This window comes from Trichosurus vulpecula, chromosome 1, assembly GCF_011100635.1.
Source record: "Trichosurus vulpecula isolate mTriVul1 chromosome 1, mTriVul1.pri, whole genome shotgun sequence".
Taxonomy (NCBI): domain Eukaryota; kingdom Metazoa; phylum Chordata; class Mammalia; order Diprotodontia; family Phalangeridae; genus Trichosurus; species Trichosurus vulpecula.
The window spans coordinates 67489456-67509350 of record NC_050573.1 but is presented as its reverse complement, the minus strand read 5'-3'; the positions used below and the strand labels follow the sequence as shown (position 1 = coordinate 67509350).

General features: G+C 51.1%; 1 protein-coding gene across 9 annotated transcripts in view; it reads right to left on the bottom strand.

Moving 5' to 3' along the window:
• The window catches only part of NFIC (nuclear factor I C), a 144149-nt gene extending 129788 nt beyond the window's left edge, over positions 1–14361 (bottom strand). Inside the window, exon 1 of one of the 9 annotated variants that reach the window (XM_036756525.1) lies at positions 14215–14361. In XM_036756525.1, coding sequence (XP_036612420.1) covers positions 14215–14217 — 3 coding nt within the window. In that variant the 5' untranslated portion in view covers positions 14218–14361. Of the gene's footprint in view, positions 1–7523; positions 7898–14214 lie in introns of those variants that run through there. The other 8 variants (XM_036756544.1, XM_036756560.1, XM_036756505.1 and 5 more) reach the window with 8 other exon arrangements.
• Positions 14362–19895: the final 5534 nt, after the last annotated feature.

The following is a 19895-nucleotide window of genomic DNA, read 5'->3' as shown; positions in this document are numbered from 1 at the left end:
TTCTTCAAGGTGGTGAGGAATAATAAATAACTGGTCTCCAATCTGCCCCTGGCTTACAGTGTGTCCTTATTGTTATCATCTTCATTGGGATTAAGTCTTGCAGTTTGCATGGGTCCTCAAACTCTTAGGAGGTTGGGGAGAAAGAATGAATACTGCTCCTTCCCTGAGTAAGTCACACTGTGCGCGAAGTCCCTGGACTTCAGTTTTGGGGATGAAGGCCAGAAAATAAAATAGGAGAAACCCAACTGGACTATATGGTATCCCTTCCAGTTTGGATAGTCTATGAGTCTGAGCCCCTGCACATGGAGGCCTGGAACCTTGGAATCTCAGAGCTGGAAAAGACCTTAGGAAAGTAGCTAATCTTAGCACAAGCAAAGCAGGAACCCCCTTGATGACACCCACCACAAGGGGTTATCCAGCCTCTGCCTGAGGAACTCCAGGCTGCCTCCCAAGGCAGCCCAATCCACTTTTGGAGAGCTCTAATTGTTAGGAAATTCTTTCTAATATCCAGCCAAAATCTGCCTCCCTGCAATTCCCCTCACTGGGGCCCAGCAGGACCAATTCAATCCCTCTTTCACATGACAACCTTTCAGACGAATGCAAACAGTGATGAGCTCCTCCTCAAAATCTTTCTTTTTCCAGACTAAACAGGACACAGAGTTTAGGGGAGGCTTCCCCTTTTTCCCCTTGAGCCTCAGGTATGGGAGAGACCAAGTTGGAGGATGGAAGGGGGAGTGGGAAAAAGGTTCTAAAGCGATACGTAGGGGGAAGATGGAGGATGGGATGGGAGGGACTGCTAAGTCTGTCCCTAGCTGGCCACTCAGTAAGATCCTGGGGAAATCTAATGAGGGCAACCAACATCAAAGGCAGCCTGAGGTTTGGGGAAGGTATATGCCTAGCCCTCCTGGAGGAATTGAGGGATAGCAGCCTCAGGCATCAGGTAGGAGGTAGAGAAGAGAGCTACCTCCTCCCAGGCCTGAGTCTAGTGGGAGGGGGGCAAGGATGAGAGGTGGCAGCTGTGTGTGTGTACATTATGAAGTTCCCCCAATTCATCAGAGCATGGCTACCTGTGTCTGTAAGGGTGTTCCCCATCAGTGTTAGGAGGAGTCACCCATAGCTGAGGGAGCAGCCTCCCACTCTGGAAATCCAACCTGCCAATGCTAGTTGGGAAGAATGAGCTCAAAGGTGGCGCAACATGTCTCACAGCCCTACTAAGCTTCGTGAGGGTAGACACTGGGCCTTAGCTAAAACATATGCTTCCACATCCCCACCCCTCCTTTCCACAGGAGGTATCTAATAATTGAATGAATAAAGGACACCTGAGAGAAAAGGAAAGTGGAGGGCCAGGAATCGGGAGGAGGGAGGAGGGCAAAGAAAATGCTAAGAGTGTTGGAGGGACACAGGCTAAGTGCCTCCCCCCAACATGTTAAAGGAGGGGAGGAAACCATGCCATGGGGTAGTGTGGTAGAAGGATATTCCTGGAGGACAGGATACAAGAGAGATTGGTCCCCCCAGTAATAATGAGGATGACGGTATCGATGATGACAATAGCTAGCATTTACATAGCACTTCAAGGTTTGAAAAGTACTTTACAAATAGTATCTCATTTTATTCTCATTGTATTCTGGAAGATAGGTGACATCATCATCATCATCATTATTATTATTAATCATTATTTTATTATTATTATCTCCACCTTGCAGATGAAGAAACTGAGGCATGCAGAGATTTAATGGTTTGCCTATTATCCTTGAGCTAGTAAGTGTCTGAAGCACGACTGGAATTCAGATCTTCCTGAATCCAAGTCCAACACTCTTACCCACTTTGCCATCTAGAGTTGGGGGGCTTGGCCAAGAGGACCCTTCTTTAGGTGGAGAAAAGACTAATCTTAGGCTGAGAAAAAGAGAAAGGCTCTTTAATGGTGTGAAGGAAGGGGAAATAAATAAAGAGGATCCCGTCCCCCAGGGAGGCCCAGCTAACCATCCTAGCTCCAACTTCTCCTTGGTATCACTCTGGGCCAGGGAAGCCAAGCAGGAAACTCTAGGCCAAGTCGGATTTGGACCCAAAGACAGAATAACGTGGCGGTCTTGGGTGGGTGGAGCAGCGGCTGGGCTGGGCGATGGGCTTGGCCCTAAGCCCCGGGCCCTAGACCCCGCCAGCTCCCAGCCTTGTCCCAGCCCAGGCCACGATTCATGGAAGTAATGTAGCAGCTCTCCAAATAGTTCCTCTTAAGAGTAACAGTTTAAAAATAATGTTTGAGTCCAGTCAACTACAATTCCCAGAATCCTCTGGGACCTATGGCTAAAAGCCTTTAAGGAGATATATTCATCAGCCCCCTGATCTCGGGGCCCCTGGGCCCCCCCTCTCACCTGGAGGAGGAATGGGGGGAGGAGGAGTGCCCTGGGGAAGCTGGCACAGCTCTGAGCGGGAAGTTGTGCCCAGCTCCTGCCTCTCTTGCCTACAGAGCTTGCCAGCCTGACATTCCCCCCTCCCCAATCCTCCTCCTTGGCGGCCTCTTCTCTCCCAAACATATCCGGGTTCAGGGATTGTATTAAAAGGGGATCTATTTTGGGTCGGGCACAGGTTTTAAAATTAGACCACACACCGAGCCCCAGGGAGAAGAAAGACAAGGGAAATAGCTTCCGTTCAACTCAGCTCAGTTCCAGGTCGAAGAAAGAGCCCAGGCCCAGGGATCAACAGACAGGGGTTCTAGTCCAACCTCTCCCACTCACTACCAATGTGACCTAGGCAATTCCCTTTTCATGTGGGGGGCTTCACTTTATCCATCTGTAAAACTTGGTGGTGGGGTAGTCTCAGAAAGTTCCTTCCAGCTCTAAAGCACTCAACTTTTCTGGATTTCTGTTTCTTTAGATGTAAAATGAAGTTTTTGGACTAGGTGTGTGTGTGGGGGCGGGGGGGGGGGGCGGTGTTCGGCAGGCTCTGGGAGCAATGCAAGGTCCCCTTTTGGTGGCAGGAGAAAGGCTTCCTAAATAGGAGAGTTGGAATTGGTGCTAGGACTTTCTCTTTTTCCTAATTGCACTCTAGTCCTTGGGTTCCTCGGGCAGAGGGTTTCCTGTGAGTAGAAGAGGGACATCTGTCCCCTGTCCCCCCCCCTTTTCCCCTCCCTTGGCTCTCAGAGGCCCCAGATTCCAAATTCCACACATACACAATCACCCAGGGTGTGGTCCATGCCACAACAGCTGCTTGGAGCTGAGTTAAGGAAAGACCCCCTGGGTACTAATCCTAACAGGAGTCAGTGCAAAGATCTTGACCCCTGGGCCTCTTATCCTTTGCCCTGACTCCTTGTGGGATGTCCTTGATTCAGCCTGGGTTGAAAGAGGGGGTGGGGATGAGGACCTCTATTCCCATCTCTAAAAGGTTTCTGAACCCTCATCCTTAGGAGATCCCAACCAATCTTTGGCCTGGCCTGGGGATAGATAGTGAAACCAAAGGATGACTCTGACTTAAGTTAAAACATGGAGAGTGGTCAACTGGCAGAAACTCAGGGGTCTAACTCCTCATCTCAGACAGTGCCTTGCCTTACCACCTTTGAGCAGAGCTGAGCTAAAACAGTGCCTCGCTCCTGAAATCCAGCTACGGTGAATTCCTCAGAATTTATCCCAACCTTATCTCACTGAACAAGTCCGAATGGCCAAACCCTATCCAAGGATTCCTGATAGCTCAACATGAACACAGTACAGAACTAAGAAATCAGTGAAGCCCACTCAATAATACAAGAATAATAGTTAACATTTGTATTAGTGCAAACTATGTGTCAGGTACTATAATATGCACTTTGCAATCATCTCATTTGATCCTCACAACCTTGGGAGGTAGTGCTATTATTATCCCCATTTTACAGATGTAAAATTGAGGCAGAGGTTAAGTGACTTGCCCAGGGTCACACAAAAGACTGTGTCTGAGACTGCATTTGAACTCAGGTTTTCCTGACTCCAGGCCCAGAGCTCTATCCATGGGGTCACCTAGCTGCCCCATAACCTATTCATTTTACAAATGGATGAAAACATCAGAGAAAGAAATTACAGGATTAGAACTCCGACCTCTTGAAGGGCAAGGTACGAATGGAGAGCAAGGCTCCTCTCTCCAGTTAGACTACTCAGATTTCCTTGTATCCCTCCCCTCCATACCCATTACAACTATCACACTCCCACATCTTTGTTTCTCATACCATCCACTCTGCCTAGTTCAGATGATCCTTCCCTCAGATAACTTAAAAAATTCCTTTTCCTTAGTTTTTCTTCCCCCAGAAGAGTGTTTTAATGGTGGCTACAGGAGGCAGGAAACTAGAGAAAAGCCCTTTATCAGAAAGATCCCACAAACCCTGCTTTACCCTTCCTCATCTCCACCTAGCTTTTTAGCTTCAGCCTTCTTCCAGGATCAGCTCAATTCCTATGAGGTCCCCCTCATGTCCTTGCTTTCTCCCTACTCAAATTATCTTGTAGTATACATAGTATATTTGATCTGTGTATACATTGGAGTCCTCCATCAGAATGTAAGCTCTTTGAGGCCAGGGGCTGGTTTTTTGTTTTATCTTGGTTTCACTGTGCCTTGTATATAGCAGGCGCTTAATAATTGTTGGGCTATATAGGATTGTATTCCTACTTCCCAACATCATTCAACATCCATGGTCCCATTTGATTCTTATAACCCCCTGAGGTGGAAGGTTAGGATCAGGATGGATATAATAAGCTCAATTTTGAATGCCCAGAGAAGGAAAGTAAATTGCCTCAAATTACATAGTGAACTAGGAGGTGATACAGGATCAGAACCTGGGGCTCCTGACCCCCAGTCCAACTATCTTTCCCATTCACCACCCAGACTGGTGGTGTTTTTGGAAGGAATCTCAGAGTTTACCTAGTATAAACTATACCTGGGTAGGAATACAGTAAGATAAATGTTAGTTCAACCTTTAATTGAAGACCTTCAGTGATGGGGAACTCACTGTCACACAGAATCATGGAATCTTGGAGTTGGAAGGAACCTCAGAGGTCATCAACACTCCACTCCAAGAAACCCCTTCTACTTGGACGGGGATTTCCTCTTACCCCAGATACTCCAGTTGACACAGGATTTCTAGCGTCATAGAATTCACATTTGTGTGTCAACTTCCAACACTATACTTGTCAGTTACACGCTTGGATCCATTATTTGCTCTTCTACAACCCTGTGGGGCTAAGGTATTTATTTATAGCTGAGGAAACTGAGGCACAGAAATGTCGCCCTTTGAGTCTATGGTAGAACTGGGATTAGAAACCAGGTCTCCTAATTCCTTGGGTTATTTTTGTTACCCCCATAAGGATGAGGGGAAACTGGGCTAGATACAGTTCAGGGAGAAGAAAAGTGGTGTTTAAGTCTGTTGCCAAGGGCAGAGAAGAGTTTGAAGTCCCAGCTCTGAGCCTTGGGGTCTCTTGGCCTGCCTGGGCAAGGAGAGCTGAGGGGCTTGGAGGAGAAAGGGACCTCCATTTGGGGATGTGTGTTAGATCTCAAATTGGGAAGTGAACAGATTAATAATGACCAATAGAGAGTTAATGAGGTATACTATGAAGTACAGGTGTATGTGGAGGACTGGACCTGGTCTGCTCTCCTTTAGCAAGGTGGGGAAGACCTGCTTGGCCTGCTACTCTCCAGCTCATGGGGGTGAGGGATAAAGGAGGAGGGAGAGAAGACTGCCTGATGAGCACCTCCCCTGTGCCAGGCCCTCTGGCCCACTCCTTGGGCCCTGATTGTATTTCACAATGTCTCCTCCTCCCATGTGGGGAGACCTGGGATCTGGGCCATAGGGGTGAAGGGAAGGAGAGGTGGACCCCTAACCCTGGGAGGAGTTCCTTCTGAACCTTTGGGAAGCAGATGGAGAGGAACTCAGAGAAGCGGATAAGTCTAAGAATGCCTCATATTTGCTCCGAATTTCCTTTTCAGTCTTTTATTTGAGCTTCCCTATATCCTTGAAAAGTCAGCAGGGCAGGGATGACTGTCCCCATTTCACATCTGAGGAAACTGAGGCTCGGAGTGAGAAAATGACTTGCCCAAGGTCAATAAAAAGCCAGAACAGGAATACAGATCTCCTACTCTCGACACGGGGCTGTGTTTCCATTGCACCAGGGAGGAAACCCGGGTCAAGAAATAAAAGACACAGGGAGGCAGGTGGGGGTGGGGTAGAGGGGGACCATGGGGTCTGAGTTCTCTGTCCTGCGACAGGGAGGTTCCTCCCCTTCCATTTGTAGGGAGAACAGGAGACGAATGACTACCCCTCCTGTGAAGGAGGGTGGGGGCAGGCGGTGGTATGGTTAAGGGGCTGGGGGGTACAGGGGGGGGCTGGGAGCCAAAGCAGTCTAGGACTCTGGAGGTGGGAGGGGGGAGGAGGAAGGCAACCCAGCCTGGCTGCAGGGAGGGAGCGGGAAGCAGAGCAGCGGCCGCCGCCTCTGCAGTGCCTGCGGAAGCCCACGGCCCGGGACACCGCAGGGAGGGGGCCCAGCAAGCTGGCGAGACGCGGGGGAGCCCTGGCCACGGAAAACCGAGACTCTTTCAGGAGCGACGCACAAGTCACAGAAGCAGGGCCACCCGGGGGAGGAGAGGCTGCTCCAACTGTCCCGGAGGGTGGGCCGAGGGTCCCAGGAGGGAACGGGTGGCGCCGCAGGGGTTAACGGGCGCCGGCCGCCGGCCGCTGATCAATAATTGAAAATCCAGAATGGATGCGGGCGATAAGAAGCCGCGTTCGATCGAGGGGGAGGGGGAGGAGGCCAGAACGGAGAGCGCACAGGACCTCCCTCCCCCTCCCACCGCCCCCCTTGGACACATACAGCAACTGCCCCCCCCCACCCCCCGTCCGGAGGGGGGGTGGCTGCCCGCGCCCAGCTCTCTCAGCCTGGGCCCCCTTCCAAGGAGGGGGATGGGGGCTGCAGCGCGTTACCGGCGGAGAGAAGCCGAACGAACCCCCTCCCCCCGGTATAACGCGGCGCTCGGGAGCGCTCGGCCCCCAAACTTCGCGGCTCTGGAGCCGCTGCAACTTTGCGCACTCTGCCAAGGCGCCCAGCCCGCCTGCCCCCTCCCCTTCTCTTTCCCCCCGCATTACTCCGCCGCCCCCATCCCCCAGCCTTTTCCCAGCACACGTGCGCTGAACCCCCCTCCTCCTCCCAAAGCCCCGCGCGCTCCCAGGCCCCCCGCGGGAGAGGGAGGGGGACCCCGCAGCCGTTTACCCTCCCCAAAAGGATTGAGAGGTCCCAGTTCAAACAGTGCCCCCAGTTCAGGCTGACAGTACGGGAGTCCTCCCAGAGGACTCTCCCCCTCCCTTATTTAACCTGGCCCCGGAAAATCGAGGCCCTAGGGTGGGGGGGGGGGCGGGGAGCTGGCAGCCGTGGCCCCGGCAGCCGCAGGAGACGACGAAATCCCGCCTTTTTGTGTGTGTGTGTGTGTTTTTCTCGCCCCTTCTCCCTGCAACTGGAAAACTATTTTTGCAGGGACAAGGTAGAGGAAGGGGGAGGGGGGCTAAGTCGGGACTGCCTTACCTGGGTCAGGCACAGCGGGGACGAATACATGCCGAGCGGGCCTGGGAGGCTCCCGGGTTCGCAGGGGAGAAAACACGGCGGCTCCAAAGTTACTGAGTCATATGTTCACCCCCCCACCCCCCACCCCGCCTCTGTCTCGCTCCCCGTCTCTGTCCTTCTCTGGGTCTCTGGGTCTCTTCTCTCTTTGTCTCTCTCCTCTTGCTGTCTCTCCTCTCCCTGTCTCTGTCTCTTCTCTGTCTCCCTCTCCTCTCTGTCTCTCCTTCTCCACCTCCTCTCTCTCTCTCTCTCTCTCTCTCTCTCTCTCTCTCTCTCTCTCTCTCTCTCTCTCTCTCTCTCTCCCTCCCTCCCTCCCTCTCCCTCTCCCTCTCTCTCCCTCTTTCTTGGCTCAGGATCTCGGAAATCTCAGTCCTCCCTCCCTCCCCCCAATTTTTTTTAAACACGAACCACCCACTTTCCAACATCCAACTTTCAAAGAAACGCGGAAAAAGCCGAGAGAGCCTGAGAGGAGGAAACCGTAACTTGCCTCCCCCCACCCCAACCTCCATTCCTCTCCCTGGACTAAGGAACAACGCTTAATAATAATTAGCAATAATTATTACTGATGATGAGCAAGAACAAGAGACCTTGGCTAGGGTCAGCTGCGGGGAGGGAAGGAGGACTATAAAGGGGTCGAATCTGAGGGGGAAAACCAAACCTTAACAATCCTGTTAACACCCCCTTACCAAGCAGGTGTGGAGGTTTGCAATGTTGCTTTAAATAAAGGAGGGGCAATGTTGCCGCCCCCCCGCCCCCCCCCCCCAGCTCTTTGCTCTCTGCTAAGGGAGACAGCCTGGGTTGGAATAATTGGGATTGGGGGGAGGGGGCGGTGCGCAAAAAAAAAAAAAGGAACATAAAAATAAAAGGCTGCTGAAACCCTATTGAAAACTGTGGATGGGGGCAAGACTCGTGGACCCAGGGCACCCTCTTTCCTCAGGAGAGGTTCCCACATCTTTGGCTCGGGAATCACAATCGGATTGCTCCAGAGATTTGAAGCCCCTACCCCACTCCAGCTCTAGAAATTGTAGTTTCCCAGAGTCCCACAAGGGAGTTTGAGGGACTGAGTAGGGGGCAGTAATTGAAGGGCATCTCTGAGTCAGGGAGTGCCCAGCACACCTGCCCCTTCACCCCAGCCAACATCTCATTCCTTCCACTCCTCTCCCCCTCAAAAATCCCACACCTGTGGCTAACTGGGACAGAAACATGGGGTTGAGAATTGGGGATTTGGTTCCCTCAGACTCAGGATGAGCACGAACACAGCTCTTCTCAAATATCTAGCCTCAGCAAAGTTGGCCTCTCTTCTAGCTCCCACAGGCAAACAGGGTATACACACACACACACATAAATATATGCATGTGTGTGTGTACAGTAATGTATACAAAACAATTTCTGCCACTTCAACTTTAGGATACGGAGGCAGTGCAGGGGTATTGGTATATCTATTTGACCCATGGGAAAACAGAGGGCTTGGAGGTTATAGGTGACTTGGCCAAGGTCCCAAGTTGGTGATAGAGACAGGAAAGAAACCCCAATTTTCTGACTTCAAGTATAGTGCTTTTCCAGAATAACACACTGGTTCCAGCTCAGGAAAAACAGAAATCAGCAACTGTTTATTAAGTGACTATTGTATGAAAAGAAGTGGGGGGGGGGGGATACGAATTTAGATAAGATTTAATTTGGGCTCTCAAATCCCTCATACTCTATACAGCTCATCCCCCTGGAGCAACTGCCTTCACAAAAATTGGAAGCTAAATTCCAGCAGAAGGACTAAACACTACCATGGAAATAAATTCACAGACACAGTCACATGTACAGATGTCATATATATTTATACAAGTAGTGCATCATGCACATATACCCAGACACATATGTGAATAATCAACATGCAAATTGTCTGTTTATTCCTATTCATATACAAACACACCATCATAATTATAGTACCTTACATTCTACACTTACATGTCCCATGGGCAACTCAAATTCAATATGCTCCAAACCAAACTTGGTATCTTCCCCTCAATTTTACTCCTCCTGACTTGTCATAGGATTCCATAGGATTTTACAGCATTTAGAATTGGTAGGGACCTTAGAGAACATCTAGGCCAACCCCCTTATTTTTTAAATGAGTCTCAGAGATTTGCCTTAAGGCCATATAAATAGTTAGGGGCAGAGCTGGGATTTGAACCCAGGTATTGGGGCTTCACTAGATAGATCTCTGACCATGGATGGCATCCATGGATGGCAGTCCCTAAGGATCAAAATTTGAGAATCATCTCTGGTTCCTTCCCAAAATTTCGTCAGTTACCAAGTCCTAGACTTTCTATTTCACCACAACCTGTCCTCTCCATCCTCATGCCAGAACCCCACATTGGACTCTACTCTTCAAAAGAATATCATGAGCTTCAAATGAGATAGAGCCTAGAAAACTTAGAAAACTTGGAAAGTTATAGATCTATGCGAATTATTATTATTATAGGCCTCATCCATGCTCACCTGGACTACTGCAATATTCTCCTAACTAGCTTCCCCAACATCGGACTCTCCTCCAATCCTCCTCCCCTCCCCTTAGTCATCTTCCCAAAGCCTAGTTTTGATCATATTCCTCCCCTGCTTTGACACCATCAATGGCTCCTAATTGCCTACAGGGTAAAGTCCAAATTCTGCAGCCTGGAGGTTGAGGTTCATGCCAGCCTACTAGCTTTATCTCCTCTGGGGGTCTACTCTCCACTTTGGACAAACTGGACTCCTCCCCATTCCCTCATCGAGCCTTCTTCTCTACCTTCCCTCACACCACGGCCGTAGCTCCATCAGTTGAAAAATTCCCATCCTTCCTATAAAGCTCAAATGCCACCACCTCCAGGCTGTATTCTTTGATTGCCTCCCCTCCACCAGTACCTCCCATTGTACCCATCCCATTTTGTCTTGTAGTATAATTATATGTGAATGATTTATTTTCCTTATTAGATTCGGAGCCCTCTTTCGGGCCATGAACTCCTACTGTTTCTTCCTTGAATCCTTCATTCATACTGAATGAATAAAAAACGGTTGTTGCATGAGCAAACAATAATGATAGTTAGCATTTCTAAAGAGCCTTGATCTAGCACTTTCTTCACTGCAACCTCCGGAAGGTAGATAACCTAAATACTCTCATTCCCTTTTTCCGCCGAGGAAATCTAAATCAAAGATGAAAATTGGCATCCCAAAGTCACACAGCTATAGTTTAACCTTATAATGATTCGACACTTTCGGAAAACAGAGAAACAGAGGTTCATCCTGAGAAATTTCCTAATTTGCAGCAGTCAAGTAGCCGGGAAGCGTACTGGAAGCCAGAACTCCGAATTCCACTACCAGTGTAGGAGACAGCTACACTGACTGGCCCCGTACTACTCTCTAGTCCACTGTATCCGCTTCTAGTCCGCTAAACCCAGAGTGAGGGGCGAGAGGAGTCGGTTTTATTCCAGTAGCTTTAGGTTACTCCAGTGAGCAACAGTCCACAACACCCACTAGCCTTTTGTGGTTTTAGGTACACACTAGCACAACCTATGCGTGCACACACGTATGTATGTATGTATGCGTGCATGTACCAATGTGTGTATATACATCAGCAAACGTCCCAGCCCCCAGGCCGAATTCATACTGTGTCTCCCACAATCCGCTCAGAGCTGCTCCACCTGAAAGTGACACTCGCCCCCTCCCCCCCACCCCAGCCAGGGAACCTGGGTGCTTGTCTCCTGCAGTCGGGAGGGGTGGTTATTTCTATCTCTGTGTCGGTATATTTTTCTCGCTTTATCCCCACTTCGGGTAGACGATGCGGCTTCTGAAAAACTTTCCTGACCCGTCCTTGGCTTGGCCTTCCCAGAAGAGAGGGTAGAGGAAAGAGTCAAAACCCAAAGGGCCTTTGGTGTTTGGGTGTATGTGCGTGTTCGTCTGTATGTAAGCGTAGGTAGAGATGCATGCATGCGTATATTTATATACTTAGAGGAATACATGAAAAAACCGTGACCGAGAGGCAGAAATTTAGGGATTTTCCCTGGAGGTGAGAAAGCATCTCCTTTTTGCCCCAACTGTCTGCAGAACTAGAAACAACACAACCGCGGCCGGGCGGGACAGTATCTGGGGCTGGGTCCAGGGCAGAGAGGCGGGGGCAGGGGTAGGGGTCGGGACTGAGGCAGAGGCCGGAGCAGGGGCTCAAGCAGGGGCAGAGACTAAGGCAAGGGTCTGGGCAGAGACTGGGACTGGTGAAGGGGTCAGTGCTAGGGCTGGGGCTGAAGCAGGAGCTGGGGCAAAGGATGAATCGGAGGCTGAAGCTGGGGGAAAGGCAGAGGCTGAGAGGTGGTCAAGGGGTGGATCTGAGGCTACGGCCAGGAATGGGTTTCTAGGGCAGAGGTTGGTGCAAGCTCTGGCTGGCAGCACTATAGGCAGGCCAGTCGCGGGCATATAATGCTCTGTGGGAACCCCATTCGGTGGGCTCTGGTCACCTCTCCCCCAGCTCTCTCTCCTCGCCTGCCCTCTGCGGATCCAGTCGCAGTCCGCAGATGTAAACACCTTAGGCCCCTGCATGTGTGAGGCAGCGAGGGAGCCCAGAACGCCTTCTGGAGTCTGATTGGTGGCCGTAGACACACGGGTTCGCTACCAGCCGAAGGCCAGCTCTCCTTACACGTGGGCATCCCAGGCCTCAGGATATGAACCCCAGGCGCTAATAGAATGCATGCCCCCCCTCATGCTCCAGGTCGTAGCCTAAGCGCTTATATAACTCTCATCCCTAGAGAAACGGCGCTGCTGTCTGGTCCCCTTTCTCCCCTGGGACAAATGACTGTCTCATAGTTCTTCACATACTCCAAAAAGATAGTGAGAGGGGACACGTCTTTGCTCATCCCGAGACGTAGGACCACGGCCTACTGTGGCTGTAGAAGACGAGGAAGGCAAACTAGGAAGAGAAGGAAAGGTAGATGAAAAGGAGAGAAAAGGGGAGTGAGAATAAAGAAAAGAAGAGCGGTGGAGAGGAACGAAAGAAGGGAGAACGAAAAAAGAGACAAAGTAGAGGAAATGAGAGAGAGGAAGAAGAGAAGCTAGGGAAAATAGTAGCGAAGAGGAGAAAAAAGAGGAAAGAGACAGGAGAAGAAAGAGGAGATGAGGGAAAGTGAGAGAAGAGAAAGTAAAGAGAAGAGAAAAGGAAAAGGAGAAAGGGGGAAAAGTAGAAAAGAGAAAGGGGGAAAGTGGAGAAGAGTAAGAGAAAAGAGGGAGCAGTGAGGAAGAGATGAGAAAAGGAGAGAAAGGAGGAACAGAGGAGAGGCAGGAAAGATAGAGGAAGAATGAGGGAAGAAAAGAAGGGAAGGAAAGTTGAATGGGAATTGAGGGGTGGGGTGGGGGTGGGAGAAGCAAGGGGATGCACTGGGATTCCAGGCTGGAGAGAGGGAAGATGAGATGGACAGGTGGGGCCCAGGAGCCCCCTTCCACCCGAAGGACGCCCGTCTACCCTGAGTTCCTAGAGGAGGAAGCCCCCAGACCCGGAGAGAGGGATGATTCCGGGGCTAAAGGCTACCCCTAAAGTTTCAGAGCCTAAGTGTACTTTGCTGAAGATGGGGCTCCTCGAACTTTGGGGAATCCACGCTGGCCTGGGGGGACAGGCTGGAGGCGGGGCAGCTCCTAGTCCCCCCCTCCCCTTTGTTTTTCCCCTTCCCCTGCGGGGCCAGGCTCGGGGCCGCGCGTGGGGAGGAGAGGAGAAGGGAGGGGAAGAGAGGGGAGGGGAGGGGAGGAGCAGCTTCGCGAGCTGGCGTCTGCGGATGGAGCGTGGAGCGCCCTCCTGGGCCTGGGGGCGGGGGGGAGGACTGGGGGGGGGAAGAACCCCCCCGGGGAGGCCACAGTGGGAGGGTGATAGGCCAGGGTGGGCCCTAGGGGCAGGGGGCACCCCAGCCCCAGTAACTGGAGGCCCCGCAGGCCCCGGACGCGCTTCCCCCTCCTTTCTCCCTCCCCTTGCTTTCCTTTCAAGTTCAAGTCGGTTCGGGGCTGCGGTCCTTCTCCGCCCCCTTCCACAGCGGCCATTTTCCGCTACATCCACCCTCTCCTGCCTGCGGTGTGGGCTTGGGGGGCTGCGGCGGCTCCCCCGCCCAGCTCCCCTCCCCTCTTCTCTTCTCTCCTCCCCTCTCCTCCCTCTCCTCTTCCTTGCAGCCAGCTCCCGGGGCTGACCTCCCCTCCCCCTCTCCCGCGGCCCGCGCCCCCAGCGCTTGGGTGAAGCCCCCTCCCCCTCTCCTTGGATGGAGCGGTCCCCAGCATCTTCTTGGGGGGAAATACTTCCCCCAGCCCCTGCCCTGTCCTGCTCTGCCCCTGGCTCATACACCGAATCTAACTCCGACACACCGCCACCGCCCTGTCTCTTCCCTTCTCCGTGATGTGGGGGCAGCGGGGAGACTACGGGGAGACCACGGTGGGGGGAGGGTACTGGTGGACGCCCCCTATCCGACCCCCTGCCTTGGCCGGTTCTACCCCCAGGCGGACGCAGGGGAGCCCCTCCCTGGACCTCCTGACGCCCCCCCCCCCAGTCCTCAAACATTGGACCCCCCCCCACATTCTACCCCCTCCCTCAGACAATCAAACTTTTGATCAGAGCTAGGGAAAAAAAAAAGTCCGGCGAAAACGAAAGTGTCGTGAAACCTACCATAGTCCCCGGATCCGGCCGGCGCTGAGCAAGTAGCAGTCCCGGCAAAAGGGGGGGGGGGGGAAGGAGGGGGGAGAGAAACTCCACGCCCCCCCTCCGGAAAACAGAACACCCAACACCCCCCAACGGAGGGACCTCCCCTCGGCCCTCCCCCCGCCCTCCTTCCCCCCCCCCAATTCCGTGTCCCCGGGGTTGGAGTTGCTAGCTCAGTGTTTAATCATCTCGGGCGATTTCCTTCTAGGACCCGGGTTGCTGTGTGAGCCGATCCACCTTCGCGATTTTACAAAAAAAAAAAAAAAGAGAGAGAAGATGAAAAAAAAAAAGGCAGCGGCGAGGAGAGAGACAGAAACCATGAGAGACATATGTACAACTAGAGACAGGGAGAGACAGAGAGGTGAGGAGATAGAGACTCAGAATTCAGGAAAGAGGAGAGAAAGAGGAGGGAAACAGGGGTAGAAGTGAGGGAGACACACATAGATACACAGACTCAGAAGGAAAGAATGAGAGGCAGGCAGACAAGTCCGAGAAAGAGGATAAGAGGGAAAGAAATAGAGGGTTTGAGGGGGACAGAGAAAGGAAAAAAAAGGGAGGCAGAGAGAGGACGGGAGGAGGCAGGAAAGAACCTGACCGAGAGATGAAGCGAGTGACAGACAGAACAGAAAGAGAGAGGGAGAGATTAAGAGAGAAATGAGGGCGAGGAGACAGAATAAAGAGGAAGACAATTGAAAAGGAGTGGGGGAGAAACAGAGATGGGAGGAACGAGACCGTGGAGAGGGAGAGCTTGGACAGACACAAGAGGGGAACCGGTGAAGAGCAGAGCGAAAGAGAAGGCACAGGTGGAAGGATCCAAGAGGGCCCAGGGGTTCTCCTCCTGAGTGCAGGGTCCGGGAAGAATAAGAGATAAATGCTTCGAGTGTGGGACGGAAGGAAGGGGAGGCAGATGGAAATAACAAGTTATTATTATTGTTGTTATTAACATTACTAATAATAATAACCACCAATGATATAATACCACTAGCGAAGGTGTGGGAGGCGGCTCAGAGCAGCCCGGGGCCTGCTCCCCCGTGCGCCCCGGGCCTACGCTTCCCTCGGGCCCGGGAAGCTGCGGGGACGGGCCTAGCCCACTCCTGGGCTGCGGGGTCTCTGCTCTCCTGGCCCTGGGGAAAGCCTGGAGAGCCGCCGGTGGCCCAGCTCCGAGCCGGTAAGCTCGGGCTTGGAACCTGGGAGCCGGCCCCCTTGCTCTCGCAGCCCCTCCCCTTCCTCGGCTCTCTCCTCCCTCGGCCACCGCCTCTTCCTCTCTCACTCTCTCCCTCTGCCCGGTCCCTCTGTCCCTCTCCGTTCTCCGTATGTATGTATATATGCGTATGTGTGTATGTGAAGGGAAGGGGATGTTTGCCTTCCTCTCGCGCTCTGTGTCCGTGGGTCTGTCTTCCCTTTTTAACCTCGTATCGGCCTCTTCCCCTCCCCATCCCTATTCTGCTGGAAGGACTAAAGGGGCTGGGGCAGGGCTGGGACTCAAGCTGGGGTCGGTAGGTCTGTCGGGATCGACAGAGGAGAATTCAAGGCTGTGACTGCGGGGAAGAGAGGATTGTGCTGAGGTTCGTTGCGGGGGCAAAGTCCGCTACAGCCGTGGCCTTCAGGGATTGAAAGGGTAGAGGGGAGGAGGGAGAAGGTGATGGAGGGGACATCCTTCCCCTTCCTCCCTCCCACCCCCAGCCCAGTTCACTAGAGGAAATGGGAAGTTCGTGAGGGGCTAGAGGGGCTAGAGCAGATGTCGCGGTGTCTGAAACCTGGGGAGGAAGGGAGGGGAGGCAGGGAGATTCCTCTTCGGCTCCTCTGCTTTTCCGGGGTGCTTGGCCCTTTAAATTCGAGACCCAGCCAGTATGTCAGGGATGGGGAAAGAAGGGAGTCAGAGGGACCACAAGGCCTCTGAGGTCGGAGAAGAAAGAAGGGAGATAGGCAGCATCAGCCAGGGTTGAGGGCAGGGCCGGCCCCGGCTCCTCGGAGACTGAAAGATTGGGGGTTTCTGGTTTAGGGAAGGGGAGATGTGAGGACTATGAGAGATCACCTGCTTGCCTTGGTCTGCTCTTCTCCATCAGAGAGTGTGTGTGTGTGTGTGTGTGTGTGTGTGTGTGTGTGTGTGTGTATGTGAGAGAGAGAGAGAGAGAGAGAGAGTTTCTAGGTGTGTGTTTAGTATCTGTGTCTGGTTAGTTGTGTGTGTTTGTATGTTTATGGATCGATTTGTCGTTTGTGTGTGCCAATGTGTTTATGGCTATACCTCGCCTGTTTGTATTTTGGTGTTTGTATTAGTGTCTGTGTGCTCATTTGCATGCCTAGATGCATTGTAATGTGTAATGTGTTAACTGGTGTGTGCTGTGTCTGCCTGTTTACATCTATCAAATTCCACATCCCTGCTCCCTCCTCATACAAGGCAAACCCTAGTCCACTCTCTGCTTTCCCCAGTTGCACCCCTGCTTTTCTGGCTTTAAGACTGGGTGTAGTTGCATCACTGATAAATTCTGATGGGGCTTTCTTCATCTTTAACCAATAAAGGGTTAAGGAAGGGGCCGAGAGATCCCTCTCCCCCCTCTATTTTGCAGGCTCATCCCTAATCTCTGATCTCCAAACTCTCTGTATCTACTGAGTCCAGCCCTGATCTATCCCCTAAAAGGGCTCCTTATGGAAGACAGGTGGAGGATGGCCCTGTCCCAGAAGTCAGGTGGGACATTAGGCACCCTGGCCAGTGGGTAAGCATATAGGAGATTATGTGGACCTTGGAAGGACTTTGGAGATAATCTCTTTGATCCTCTCATTTTAAGATGAGGAACCTGAGAGCCATCTGAGGTTGGATAGCAAAAGGTAGTAGCTTTTGAAGCTGAGAGGAATAGGGATGGGGACCCCGAGGGTGGGTCAGGGTTAGGGAGAGGGGATTGGACAGTGACAAGGGGGATACGGAGAAAGGCAAATGGGCTAAGGATAGTATGAGATCATTGGATATAAGGTTCAGAGGGAACTTAGAGATCATCTAGGCTTTCCAATCTCATTTTACACTTCCCCTCATTTTACAGATGTATATAGTGAACAAGACCTACAAGACCAACCAGATTAGGAAACAACCAAGACCCTTCTGGTATTGCCTGGCTGTTCCAGGTACCCTTCACTTAGCCCTCTGGCCCTCAACTTTCTATAGAGTTCAGAATTTCTTAACCTATTTTGTGTCTTAACCTATTTTCTCTCATTAGTAATCTGGGAAAGCACTTCCTCAGAATAATGTGGTTTTAAAAAATCATAATGGAAGGAAATGCTAAATTTCAGCTAGAGGTTAGTGAAAACAAAAGATATAATTTTTCCCATCTAAGTTCATGGACGCTTTGATTTCTATCCACAGAAGCTCCTTCCTCCTCTCCCCTCAAGTTAAGAACCTCTGCTATACTTGGTGGACAACAATCACTGAGTCATTTCAGCCATGACCCCATTTGGGATTTTCTTAGCAAAGATATGAAGTGGTTTGCCATTTCCTTCTCCAGCTCATTTTACAGATGAGGAAACTGATGAGGCAGGATGAAGTTAAGTGACTGGCCTAGGGTCACATAGCTAGTGTCTGAAGCAGGGTTTGGACTCAGGTTGCCCTGACTCAGAGTCAAGAACTCTTAATTGTTATGCCAAAGGGTGCAGCCTAGAGCAGAAAGTGATTTCCCTTTCTTTCCTTCCACCCTATCTCCAAAAGGCTTCTCAACATCTGAAGAGACTCAGCCAACACCCATGAGACCCCAACCTTGGGGCCTCAGAGGAGGCTCTGGAAGGATACTCATCTGACCTGGAAAGAAGGCAGGAGGGCAGAGGTGACATTCACAGACACAAGCTAGCAGCATAGGCCACAACACACAGTGTCTCCTCCTCCTGTTTCCTAGATCTGTGCATCTCTCTGTCTGTCTTCTCTGCTCCCTTTAGACTCCAGCTCAGCCTCTCCTCCAGTTTTGGCCTCTTTTCTCTTTGCCTCCTCCATTTGGTACTTTATTTTACCACCTTTTTCCTCACTGTCCCCTGTCCCTAGCCTACTTGTCCAAAGCTAGGTGGTGAATTGGATACAGTGCTGGGATTGGAATCAGGAAGGCCTAGATTCCAATCCAGCCTCAGACATTTAGTGAACCTGGGCAAGTCACTTAACCTCTCATTTTCAGTTTTTTTCATCTGTAAAACGGAGATGATAGCACCTTTCTTACTCATAGGGTTATTGTGAGGTTCAAATAAGTTAACACGGGAAAAGACCTTGCAAACCGTAATGTTCTATATAAATGCTAGTTTATAGCCTGGCATCCCTTTGATTTTCATCTCTTTTTAGGGGGTGCACTTGGTGTACAGCTCTGAAACAGTCTTGTCTGGGAGCAAAAATACCATCTCTTCCCCCATCCCACCCCTATTTAGCACCCGATGTAGCTACCAGCACCAACAAAAGTCATAATCAAAGACTCCCTCACAGATTTGGGTTCATTTAAAGTTTTCAAATCACTTTCCCATTTATTATTGCATTTGACCCACAAGACAGGTCTCTGAGGGAAGCAGGACAGGGATAATCAGCCCCATTTTACAGATCAGGAAACTGAGTCCTAGAGGGGAAGAACTGACTTGCCCAAGGTTACATAGTATCACTGGCAGAACAGGGTCCCCTGTCTACTCTGCTATCAGAGTGACTTCCACTGTATTACATTGCCTCCTGTACCTAGCCTATTCTAGGCAGACCTACACTGTATGGAAAACTTAGGCTAAAGACTCTCTTTTGCCCAGGGAAAGAGTGTTGGTTTCCACCCCAAACCAGAACAAAAGAGTTTATATGGCACCCAGAAATAGGGGTAATATTTGGATACTTTTAGGGATTATCAATGTAGCTTTTCTCTCCATCATTGCAGATTACTGCCTTCTCATCCTGTGTCCTGTGTGAGCAATAGCCAAGTTAATCTGAGTAGTAAAAATGTCCATTGGGTGTCATTTAGAAGTCCCCACCTCAGTCCCAATTACATGGGGGAGTCAGGTCATTTAACATTATCTGGATAATTTTGATGGTGTGGACCTGATCTCCTGGGGATTTAGAGCCCTAGGGAAAGTGCGGAAGCTGGAGAAAGGGCAGAGGGGAGAGTGGGCAGTGATTGCCTGGTGCCTTGTGACTGACTCACTTTCCTGTTCCATAAATATAAGCATGATTCAGCTCCTTGGGGCTGGTCAGTTAGCTAGAATCCTTGGGGATCTCTCCACCAGCATCCAGCAGTACCTAATTGTCTCCAACGGGTGGGTGGGCAGGTCAAGGACCAGGAAGAGGTCAGGCAATTTGCTACAAGTCAAATCGGGGCCAACAGCTTTCCCCAGAGTCCTGTGTTCACCTTAATATATAACTGTCTATGAACCCAGGTATGAGATTGTCTGTCTGTACAAGTTACATATGTGTGTGTGCATGTCCATCTGTATCTTTTTATAGGCCTGCATGCCTATGTCTATGCTTGGATGCGCTTGGTGTCACTGTGTGTACATATGTGGGTCGCCCAAGGCAAAACTTTCCCTTTGTTAAGAGGACCAACCAGGGACTGGGGCTTTGTGGGAAATCCCTAATAAAAATACTCCCTTTTCCTGGCCTTGTCTGGGATATACCTAGAGAACTGAGAGAGGTGTATTTACAGAGGGTAGGAAAC